This window comes from Cavia porcellus, unplaced genomic scaffold (genome assembly GCF_034190915.1).
Source record: "Cavia porcellus strain 051 isolate PalLab524CR breed Dunkin Hartley unplaced genomic scaffold, mCavPor4.1 scaffold_1, whole genome shotgun sequence".
Taxonomy (NCBI): Eukaryota; Metazoa; Chordata; class Mammalia; order Rodentia; family Caviidae; genus Cavia; species Cavia porcellus.
This window is the reverse complement of record NW_026947484.1, coordinates 145,655,344-145,667,557: the sequence shown is the minus strand read 5'-3', so window position 1 is coordinate 145,667,557 and position 12,214 is coordinate 145,655,344. Positions and strand designations below refer to the sequence as shown.

At 36.5% G+C, this 12,214-nt stretch overlaps 1 protein-coding gene across 2 annotated transcripts in view; it reads left to right on the top strand.

Annotated features, from left to right (window-relative positions):
• LOC100727546 (calcium-activated chloride channel regulator 4-like) overlaps positions 1-12,155 on the top strand; it is a 46,377-nt gene extending 34,222 nt beyond the window's left edge. Inside the window, exons 14-15 of one of the 2 annotated variants that reach the window (XM_063257225.1) lie at positions 1,323-1,417; positions 11,530-12,155. In XM_063257225.1, coding sequence (XP_063113295.1) covers positions 1,323-1,387 — 65 coding nt within the window. In that variant the 3' untranslated portion in view covers positions 1,388-1,417; positions 11,530-12,155. Of the gene's footprint in view, positions 1-157; positions 849-1,322; positions 1,418-11,529 lie in introns of those variants that run through there. The other variant, XM_003479055.2, reaches the window with a different exon arrangement.
• Positions 12,156-12,214: the final 59 nt, after the last annotated feature.

Sequence of the window (12,214 nt, the reverse complement as noted above, 5' to 3'; positions counted from 1 at the left end):
CAAGACCTCACACTTGCTAGGCAAGTGCTGCACTGCCGAGTTATATCTCCAGCCCAACGATATACTTTGTATAACAAAAGAATGTCTTCAGGAATAAATGGAAAGAAATTTAATACAACATTCTACAGTTACTGAACTAGATGTAATTTTTTCTTAGTTGAACGATATATCATAAGGATAAGTGGAAGCATGATTGACCTGAGAGACAATTTTGATGATGCTCTTCAAGTTAACACGACTGACCTGGTGCCAAAGGAGGTCAACTCCAAGGAAACCTTCACATTTAAACCAGCAAATATCTCAGAAGAAAATGCAACCCACATCTTCATTGCCATTCAAAGTGTAGACAAAAGCAATCTGACATCAGAAGTGTCCAACATTGCTCAAGTGGCTTTGTTTATCCCTGAAGCAGATCCTGGTCCTGATGAAAGTGGTCCTGATGAAAGTGGTCCTAATCCTAGTCCTGATAAAAATTATCATTCTGGAGTTAATATTTCTATTCTGGTCTTGTCAGTAGTAGGGTCTGTTGTAGTTGTTAGTATTATTTTAGGCACTACTATTTGTATACTAAAAAAGAAAAACTCTTCAAACAGACCTAGAACAGGGTTTTAAAAATCAAAATAATATAAGTAAAAGGTATCTCTGAATTCCTAAATTCATCCTTATAGTCCTGAACTACAAAAATTATATTAAGAAGTCTAGAAAGGATATTTGGGTAGAAATAAACACTTCACAAATATGTAGAGCAACTGTGAATACATCATTTTATTAATTATATTTATCATTTGAATGAATTCATTTTAATTATCTTTATCATAGTGATGAATAAAGATCGTTCTTCCTATTGATCCCTAGTTGTGTATCATTTTGTGATGAATTCTTTTCTAAAATGATGTTCAATTTCATAAAGAAGCTAAAATTGTCCATTTGAGTATTCAAAACACAGATTAAAATACCAAATAAATAATATTTGGGAAACATTGATTTGGTGTTGGTGCTATCAATATTAGTTGGTGGCATTATATTCACCAGAAATCTCCAGTTATACATTGTAATGGCTACATTGCTATTCCTGCAATTCATGAGTATAGGAGAAACTAATAAAAATATCACACACTACCTGTCAAACCACAGATTTTCCTAACTTCAGTTCAACACAAACATTTATCTTTTCCTTGAATAGCCATAATCCCTATAATTTTTGTTTTCATCACGGAAAAGAATCACTGAAGCAATAATCTGTTGACTTTATTTTCAGAAAAAGAAAAAAAAATATATATATATATATATATATTTAAAACATATTTTCATTCATCACTCAGCATCACAGCCTGGGAGTTGCAACCATATTACTAAGAAAGTTCAGTTAGGAGAGAATGCAGGTTGAGAAGACCTGGTTCACACGACAGCGCTCTTGGTAAGTGTGTCATGGTGCTGGGTTACATCAATATGGTTTTAATTCTCTTCTAACTGCTGGTTTTCTCACACTGCAGTTTTATTCCCTAGCTAGCAACCCAGGGACCTGGAGAGCATCTAAGCAAAAGCATCCTCTCATTTACTTCCTTACTGCATGTACTTTGGGCAGGAATCATTTGCTGATCTGGAATTTACATGATATAAGCTGAACCTCAGGATGACTTTTAACATTTTGAACACAGAAGAGACTTTGACCTGACATAATTACCTTAGTCTGCTTAGCAGGGTTGACCGAAAGGGCTTGTAATTTACGCTGAACGTGATAAAAGCAAGGGGGCAAGAACTGGGTGGAAAAATCCTGATTTTGCAGGATGGTGTGATTGGTCCCACAGCACGTGGAGCAGAGTGCACTGGGCTTTCAGAGACTGTGTTTTGGACACAGAAAAGTCACGGCAATTTTAGTTCTTTCAGCAGTATCACCTGCCTATCCGGGACTAATGACTGAAGTTGTACACATACTCATGAAGAAAATGTGAAAAAGGAGTATGAAACACCTGGCCTTTTCCCAGGAGATAGACAAAATTCTAAAGTTCTATACACGCAATAGAGGTACCATACAACAGTCCACTTTCACTGTCGCCTTCCCACCCAGCCATCCCTAACTTACAGCAAGTTTTTCAGGCCAGTTATTTCCCTCTTTGAAGCTCCTGTGCAATAACATCATTGCTTGCACAGTGCAAAGTAAATTAGCCATCTAAGTAAGAGATTTTTTAAAAAAAGAATAGAGTGAGTATATACAGATTCTGTTAATATTCTTCATAATGAAATAAAGCAGAGATGAGTATTAGAATTATAAGTAACATATTACAAGGATGGGCTTTATTTGTAGAAAAATTTAAATTTTAACTCTGTATATGTAAAACTGACTAAAAACTTAAACTTAAAACAAGTCTTTGGAGTCATACTAGGGTATAAAAGTAAATCGTGGTTAAATCTTTGTTTTGCAATCTGTAGAATGGTGTAACAATACTAACCTCCAAGTGTCGTATAGAACTCACTAAGTGATGGCTGGTGTTTGGCCTCATTCCTACATATATTAAGTTATAAATAGAGAAATGAAGGAAAAATCACTTTCAGATGGGAGAAAAGATTCAAAAATTATACATCTGATAAAAAGTTAATATCCAAAATACGTAAAAATTTCAAACTATACAAATAGCAAAAAACAAAACAAATAATGATTTTAAAATAGGCAAATGATCTAAACAGAATTTCTCAAAAGAATACATACAAATTACCAACAGGTGTATTTTGAAAATCCACAACACAATTAATCATCAGAAAAATGCAAATTAAAACTACAACCAGACTATTACTTCACACCTATTAAAACTATAAAAGATCATATGTGTCACAAGGGTGTGGAGAAAAAGTAACCCAGGTACACTGCTGATGGAAATGTAAATTAGTGCCAATATGAAGGTTCTTTTAAAAATCAAAAATAGGACTACCATATTGCTATAGTCTGGATTTTGAAGTCCATGTGGTAAAAGACTTGGCCACCAACCATTGGCACTATCGGAAAGCAGTAGAATCTTTAAGACCTTGGACCTAGTGGGAGAGACGTAGGCCCTTGAAGACACGCCCTCGGAGTTGGGAATTGGACCCCAGCCCCTTCTCTTTCTCTGTTTCTCAGCCACTCTAAAGTGAACAGCATCCTCTAACAGGGCCTCCCATCATGATGTACTCCTCACTATAAGACTCAGGCTGTAGGACCAAGCAACCTTGGATCGAAGTCTCTGAAACCATAAGCCAAAATAATCCTTCTACCTCATACATCGTTTAGCTCAGTATTTTCTCCCAGAAACAGAAAGATAACATATGTGTCACCCAGCAATCCCACTTCTTGGTACATACCAAAGGAAAAGAAATCAGTATGTTAAGAGAGATCTCAAATCCTATATTCATTGCAACATGATGTACAACACCCAAGAGTTAGAACCAACCTAAGTGTCCACCAGCAATGGATGCATAAGGAAAATGTGGTACATATATAATGGAATACCAGTCTTTAAAAAGAAGGAAGTATCATTATTTGCAAAAATGTACACAAACCTAGAGAAAGTTATGGTAAGTAACCTAAGTCAGGTAAAGAATCTGAGGAGTCTAAAAGATTCACTTACAAATGGGATCAGAAAAGATTGTACTCAGAATCATTTTATTATTTTTTTTAATTTTTTGGCTTTTTGAGACAGAGTCTCACTATGTCATTCAAGAAGGCCTTGAGCTTACTTTGTAGTTCAGACTGGTCTCGAATTCACAGCAATCCTCCTACCTCACCCTCCCAAGTGCTGGGATTACAGGGGTGCAGCATCATACCTGGCAGTACTCAAAATTAAAGAGCATAATAGTGGTTAGCAGAGGCTGAGGGTTCAGGGAATTGTGAAGATGTTGGTCAAAATCACAAAATTAAAGTTAGATAAAAGGAACAAGTTTAAGAGATCCATTGTACAATATGCTACCTACAGATAATAAGATACTGTGTAATTGAAACTTGTTCAAATAAAAGAATTTAAAAGAACTAGCTACAAAAAGATAACTATATAAAGTAATGCAAATGTCATTACCTAGAGTTAGTCTTTCTGAAGCATATATGCACTAAAACGCATTGCTGAATACCATATATATGTAATTTTAAATTATAAATAAAGATTTTTAAAGAAAAATTTCATTTTGGTCCTAAATAGTAAACAACTTCCAAATGTAAATAATTAAAAGTTACAAAGTGCTTTTTGTCTTATTTAATGATGTATCTTCCATGAGACTCCTCAATTTTTTACGTGAAGAAAATCTTGCCTTTTCCACCCACTGTCATTCCATTCACCCTCAGATTCCGAACAAGCATGTAGTTTTTCCATTAACAAGGGACTCTTGCTAATGGAACAAATGGTATTTATCCCCTATCATTGAAGCCTGGGGAAGAGCAAAGAGAGACCTCAATTCAGAAAAAGGAGGTGGAAAGTAGCATTTTCTCCCTAAGCCCTGAGTCACAGAGAAAAAGGAGTGGCTCAAACTTGTAGTTGGATGGTGACTACGAGTGACCCATCAGCCTCCATGGAGAAACGCCCTAGTGGAACAGAGTAGTGGATGCAGTAGACTGTAGAGGTTGATGAGTTAGTTTATCAGATTCAGACATTTCCTCATAGAGGGCAACTGGCCAGCTGCCATCTTGGAGAGAGGTCAACTGAGCTTGGTTGACTCCCCATAGCTCCCAGTGACAAGATAAGTTGAAACCAAGATCAAGTCAGTAGGCAGTCAAGGAACTAAACTGAAGCCAGCAAGAGGTACACGGCGTGTTGCAGGCTGAACAAATTGGGTTCTAGCTTCACAGCCAAAAAGCCAACTTAACTTCAGAGGAACTAAAGGTGCAGGTTTATGAGGATTATCCACAATTACACCACAGATTATCCAGTATTGCTCAGCTGGCTCACTGGGACTCATAAAATGGATTTGGACTCTGTCTGCCCACTTTACCAATGACAGCAGAGACACAGCCTAGAGAGGAATTCTTTCTCTCTCTCTCTCTGTCTCTGACTCTGTCTCTGTCTCTCTTTTCTTTCTTTCTTCTATTTTCTGTTTTGTTTCGTTTTCTGCTTTGCTTCACTTTTTCTTGCTTGTTACATGAATATGAACATTATTTCTAGTCTTTCTGTTGTTGTTCTGTTCTTGCTTTTATTTCTTCCTTCTCTTTTGATTCTGCCTTAGTAGTTTCCCTAAGTTCCCATAACCTTCCTTTGTCCTGCCCAGCTTCTAATATCTTCCTTTTCTCCTTTTTCTCAATTTTTCCTATCCAAACCCTTTAAAATTTTCTCCTTATGAGTAAATGCACTATACTGAGGGCAGATTTACTGTATAAAATTTTTTAGTCTGTTTTGTTGCTGTTGTTATTTTAATTTTGTTTCTGTCTTTTTCAGACAGAGTCTCACTAGACAGTTCAGGCTGGGCTTGAGCTCACTTTGTAGCCCAGGCTGGTCTGAAACTTGCAATGATCCTCTTGCCTCAGCCTCCCAAGTGCTAGGATTGAGTGCTAGGATTGAGGCATGCATCACAACGCCTGACCTCTGGTCTGATTTACATTTTATTATATAACCACAAATACAGTTCATATGGTTAAAGGTGACAAATTAATTGTTATAAGTTTGTCATTTTCTAGGCTATGTTGGAAGCTATTGTTATTACTGATTGTACTACTCCAGCAAAGGTGACATAATGATCCTAATCAGTTGTTTTTCCTGGTATGCCAAGACTGAGATTGCCTAAGATTGATAACAATACTGTAGACCAGTGCCAAAGAGCCAGAGGGTAGATCAAATAGGAAACAAATTCTCAATCCCAATATATTGAACAGGTAGGATCTTGCAACACAGTCAAAACCCAAAAGCCACCTACATCTGGAAGAAATCTCTGAGAGGTAGTGATTTCCTAAGCATTCTCAATTTATTCTAGAATAAAATCAAATCAGAAATAATTTCTCAAATGATTACTGAGATGGTGACCAGAAGAGAAAGGACATGGCTAGTGACTGAAATAGACACAAAAACATTCCTAAACTTCATTTGGAAATAAAAGAGACCTAGAACAGCAAAGACAATCCTGGGCAATGAAGGCAACGCAAGAGACACTGCAATTTCAGACCTGAAATTATATTACAAAGCTACTGTGATAAAATCAGTAAAAGGTTCCTTTTACTGATAAAATCAGTAAAAGGATTTTACTGATTTTATCAGTAAAAGGAACCTTTCTCCACTTTTGGTGGGAGTGTAGATTAGTGCAACCACTATGCAAATCAGTGGGGGAAATTCTTTTTAAAAAGTAGGACTAGAGGTCCCATTGGATCCAGCTATTTCCCTTCTTGGTATCTTCTTGAAAGAATTAAAAGCATCATATCACAGCTATATATGCACACCCATGTTTATAGTGGTACAGTTTATAATTGCTAAGTCTTAGAACCTGCAAATGCATCAATCATTGAATAAATACAGATGTGTGTGTATGTGTTTATAACTATTCTGCTATAAAGAAGGATGACCTTGAAACAGTTCTAGATCAATAGATACACCTCAATACCATACTTTTAGGTGAAATAAATCAGACATGTATGTGTAAATACCACATTGTTTCTCTGATATGAGAAACTGAAAGGTGAATAAGGACCAAAACATATTCTAGATACTGTGAAATAGAAAGGAAATGTGCAAATGTGGAGGAGAAGAGAGAGGGAGGGGGAGGGAAAAGGAAGAAGGGACAAGAAAAAGAAAATGGAAGGAAAAAAAGGAAACAAAATGTTTGCAAAGAAGTAGGGGAAGAGGGCATGACAGGAGGGGAAGGGAATAGGAAAACAGAAGCAAGGTACATGATGTACAGGTACAAATTCCCTCTGATGAATGTCATCATTATACATATCTAAAATATACCAGTAAAATTTTAAAAAGAAGTAATTCATAGATTTCATAAATAGCATTATTTAAAAGAGCATGACTAAGATTCCACTACTGGAAAAGAGTTTTTAAACTATGGCAACTTCATTTATAAATTTATCTCATTGACTTTTACCTAATCTTTTCCTTCTTAATAAATATGCTTGACTTGCCACTTAAAACTACCTGTTGAAGAAGGTCAGGAAATCCCACTCCAAAATAAGTTGCTTTGGGTATATTCATTACTTTAAACTACAGACATTTGAAAACTACCAAAATTCAGAGGGCGGCTTTCACAAAGCGATCCTCCGTAAGAAATCCACTGTAGTACTCCTCGCCGCAGGGGTTGCAGCAATCAAAAACACTGACAGTGATCACAGCAGAAACTCAGACCTAGTCACAAACCAGCATTTGTTTCTTTAAGAACTCCATCATCCATTCCCCAATCATTTATTCTAAGAACGTCTCTCTTCACTATATGACTGTTATACCTGATCTAGGAGGGGGTGAGCAAGTAATGGATTATTCTTTTAATTGACCTGCCTATTAGCTGTAATCATTACCTTTAATCATTAAAAATATTTCCACAAAGACATGCAAGGGATAATTAAGGGCTCTGTAATGTTGGGAAACCAGGAAGGAGTTCCTCAGGTCAGTCCAGGGTACAGAAAAGGAAAATCTCAGGCTGCAGTGCTCTAGGAAGGCTTTAACAGAAGGTAGAACCCAAGGTGGATACTGAGGCACAGGCACCACAGAAGAATGAGGGTATTCAAAGGTACAGTAACTAAAAGTAAGGATAATTTTTCATAGAGCATAGACAACTTCTACATAAGGGTAAGCTTTATTACATACCATCTCAGGAGATCAAACTGGAAAATGTAACCTAGAACCACATTGTGATGAGGTATAAATAGAAAGTTAAACATTTTACCAAAATTAATGATCTGCTTTAAAGAATTTGGAAAAAATTATGGCATTACACATAGGACAGCTTGGTGATGTACAAGATAAATCAGAGCCAGAGATACTGCCGGCTAAGAAATCTTTTAAAAGGCTGTCAAGTTGCCTAGTTAGAGAAAGAAAATGCTTGAAAATTGAACTTTTTGTACCATTTGGCGTGGTAGTGGACCAGAGCACAGTCCTCTAACAGTGAGAGAACATGGAATTATCTCCCACTGCCAATCTCCATGTAGAAAATGTGTAGGGAGGTAGGTTTCCCTCAGTTTAAAGCTCTTTATAGCCATCATCTCCTCCCCATGATGGGTTAGAGTGTACGACTTTGGGAGGAGGAGCAGGAAAGAGCTCCAGCACTGCTTTGCAGAATAGACAGAAAGCATTGGAGTTCCAAGAATGTAACACTCCAAGAAGGAAGGAGGAAGAAGAGAGTAAATATAAAACAAGAGGAAATTGGACACTAAGCAAGAATACAGGCCAAGGAGAATTCTGAATGGTTACAGTGTCCTCAGACAGTGCAACAGGCTGAGATCTCAAATTGCAAAAGCAAAACACAGTCATTCCCCTTTCAGGGTTTGAAAGTGATTTGCAAATAGAAAAAAGAGGCAGGTTATCAAAACATTAACTCTATATACGGTGAAGTAAAGCCAACATGTACGACCAGACCTAAAGCCACCAGTGAGATTTATAATATTTCTCCTCACACGTAGAATTCAGAAAGACTTTGCCATCCTAAAACACTGCCTAAAAATAGATACTTTTCTGACGAGGTACCAAGGAACTCACCCCTCCCATTAATTGGGCACTGTAAGGAAACAGCGTGGAACCCAGATCTGCCTTGAGAAAGGACCTAGGCTGTGAGGGCTTACACAGGAGTTCAAAGCAGCACACACACATTTCCAGCAGACAGATGTAAGAGGAGAAAAAAGAAACTAAGCATCACACAAAAAATTCCAAGCTACCAATTACATCTCAGGGTCTGTGCTAAGATGAATAGGTTACAGTAACTATGATCCAGAATTGCCTTCAGAAAAACAAACGAGTGAATGACTCAGATTTATGGCTTAAGGGTTTGCTAACTCATAGTTGGAAAATGTGATTCCTCCCAGAAAATCAAAAATGAAATCATAGACTACATGACAACCCCAATTACAATCCAAGTCTCCTTCTGATAGAGAATGTGGCATTACAGCCCTGTAGGTGGCTGACTCATGATTCAAAGCCCCACGGAAGAAGATCACTGTCGCCACGGGAATCAGAACTCTCCCTAGAGAATTCAGTGTTTTTCATCTGAAGTCCTAGAGAAGAACCTGTAAAGGCATGTTAACAGGAAAAACAGAAACAAAAATTAACACTCTGTTTTCTGTTCTTGGGATGCTATCCTTTAGGTGAGGAATATATAAGGAACTTCTCTCACAATAAATTTCACGTGGCAAGTTGAAGTCCATTTATTTAATAGCTCTTGAGTGTTATTGGGCCAATAAAACAGCTGTTTGAAATACAAAGAAAGTTATAAAGATAATTACTAACAGACCAGAGGTAAGTTCTCCTAAGACTTTAAATTTTACTCTGCCTTTCAATGCTGTATCACAGAATTTATTAAACTACTACCCGCCTAAATCAGTTGCTTTCCTATTAACACACAGCGATTGCACATATTAATGGGATCCAACAACATTTCCTTACATGCACATAGATTGCTCTGATCATACCTAAATTATGAATTAAATTTTATAAGCTGTTTTGTTTTAAGCGGTTATGATAACTAGGCCTCAAAACTGTATTTTGAAGTTGAATAAATAATTTTGTGCATAATAAAGGTGTATAAAAAGAAGGTATACCTCTATTTTCAAAATAAAATATTTGCCAGTCTTATAGTTTTACACACATTAACCTAAAGATCTTATAAAAGTAAAAACACCTACAATCAAATATGAAGTTAGTGTAAGATAGTCAGATTCCTTGGAAAAATTTTTAGCAAAATAGTCTTGGCCAAAAAATATACCAAATACTACTAATGGGTATAGAATTAGAGAGAAAACCAAAATTGAAATTAAACCAATAATCCATGTAGAAACAAATGTCTAATAGATCAATAAAACAAACAAACAAAAAAACCTCATCTAGACTATAATACAGTATATTAAAATTTATGGGATATGGCCAAAATAGTACTCAGCAGAATTGTATCAACATCTGTTCCTAGGCAAAAATAAAATGAACAAAAAAAAAATGTAGCTAAACTGTCAACTGAGGAAGCTAGAATTACATCACAAATCTAAAAGTAACAAAAGCAACAATAATGGTAAAAGATGAAATAATGAAATATAAGCACCACCAATAATGAAAAGCAGCAAAAGTAATTTTTAATGTACAATTTCCAAGACTAGTAAAGACAGGGAAAAGCTTCTACTTATATTTTCTAATGCTCCGCACCAGAAATCTAAAATCACATAAATAGAATTCTTTAGTGATAGTTAATTTACATATAAAATGATATTCGCTATTTTAAGAGGAGATGATTTATGTGCTAGTGTAGAGTAGGTTTGCATATCTCATACATAACCAGCCAGCCTTGGGGTTGTGCCACATTCATGTGCTAATGCTGTTATTTCCCTGACATTTTTGATTCATTTTAAAGAAAAGAAAAAACAAACTTCATATCATTCTATAATAATGCTGTGAAAATACAAGTCTGATGGAAATATCTGCCTATCACAGAGTTAAAAAACGAATGCATAGCAAATTATTTTTTCAAGGCTCTTTCTTGACCCAGTCATGGACAAGGGATCCTCTTGAGTAATGCAAGTGAGCATGACTGCCTAAGTTGGATCTGGTTTAGACCCAGGTGGCATACTCCTTTCTGACTTGTGGCAGCTCAGCCTGTACCACAGTGTCTTTCTTTGGTTGCCTGATGGGGACAGTGGTCTAGTAGCTGAACCTACCAGAAGTGAAGGAAGGGATGGTTCTGAGGGCACGGATGTAGCTGCCCATTTCTGTCTTTGCAAACCCAATTAATATTATGAACCCTAGATACGGGTGAGAAAGCAATCAAAGACACATATTTATCTTCAATTCCAAGGTTCCTGTGATACCAGGAACAAGCAGAAGGGAACTACTATAAACATTCCTATTTTTCCAAGGCTACACGTGTTCAGTGCCTGAAGGAATTTTCTTAGCCTCTTTTGGCAAAAAGGAAATGTCTCCCTTCTAACCTTATAACCAAGGTTTTCCAGAACTTCCTGAGGGAGGGATAGAATCTTCTCAAATTAAAATAAACTGAAAAATTCCTCAAATAGTAGAGAGGCTCCAAGTTCTCCAGATACCTCCAGAATTTCAATGATGTTGAATAAACTACTGTTTAGATGTTGTTATTTTTGCTTAAAATAATCATTCACTACATCTTTCAATCCAACAGTAAAACTAATTTCCCAAGCAAAAACTATGGAATGGGAGCACATTTGGCGCCTGAAGCCACCACGCTGTAATTATGTGAGGGGCAGAGAGCAACAGAAGGAAAGATGGTGGGGAAACCTGGGCACAACTGCATAGGATGGGTTTGTTGATGCCCCATCCTGTACCTAATCTAGGCCATCTCAATTTTCCCAGGGTTGCCATAGTAACAGCCCCATGCAGAACCTACACACCCTAGTAATTCTATGAATGTCCTATTGTCCTGCAGGGTTCCTGAAAAGCAGAAGAAAAGCATAGGATCCTGCCTGGGAAGACAGAGTCTGGGTGCCTGCAATAAAACCTCTGTCTTGAGGACATGGGCAAGATTTCTACACTGTGTCCTCTTAACTGAGCTTTTGAAGGCTATTTTGCTATTCTATTTTCAGTCTTTTTTTTTTTTTTCATTTTAATGTGTCCTGGCTCCTTTTATTTCAGGACGGTGCATTCTTGATTTCCTATCTGAACTCCTAAACTGACCCCACCCCCTCTTCTTTTTAAAACTCATTACGTGATTTTTCAATCAACCAATTTTGCCTTGATATGGAGTGATCAAATCACTGGGTCCTGGGTAAAGATATTCATTTTAGATCCTGATTCTGATATTGGCTATCTCTGTGATTTTGGGAAATTTTAAACTTTGTGCACCTCTGTTTCTCCATACCCTAACTGAAAAAAGCATACACACCAAAGACAGAGTTCTACTAAAATATTAAATATTCTATGCTCAGGAAAACACAGATGAAATGTTAACTACTAATATTATTTACACTGCATCAATAATAACTGGCAAAGTACTAGATATTTTTAACATGTTTGGAGAAAAATAAATTCTATTCCTTCTTTACTGTACAGTAATTTTTGTTTAATGAATTGACTATCAAATCTTAAATTTATCAAAATCCTTAAAATGTTCA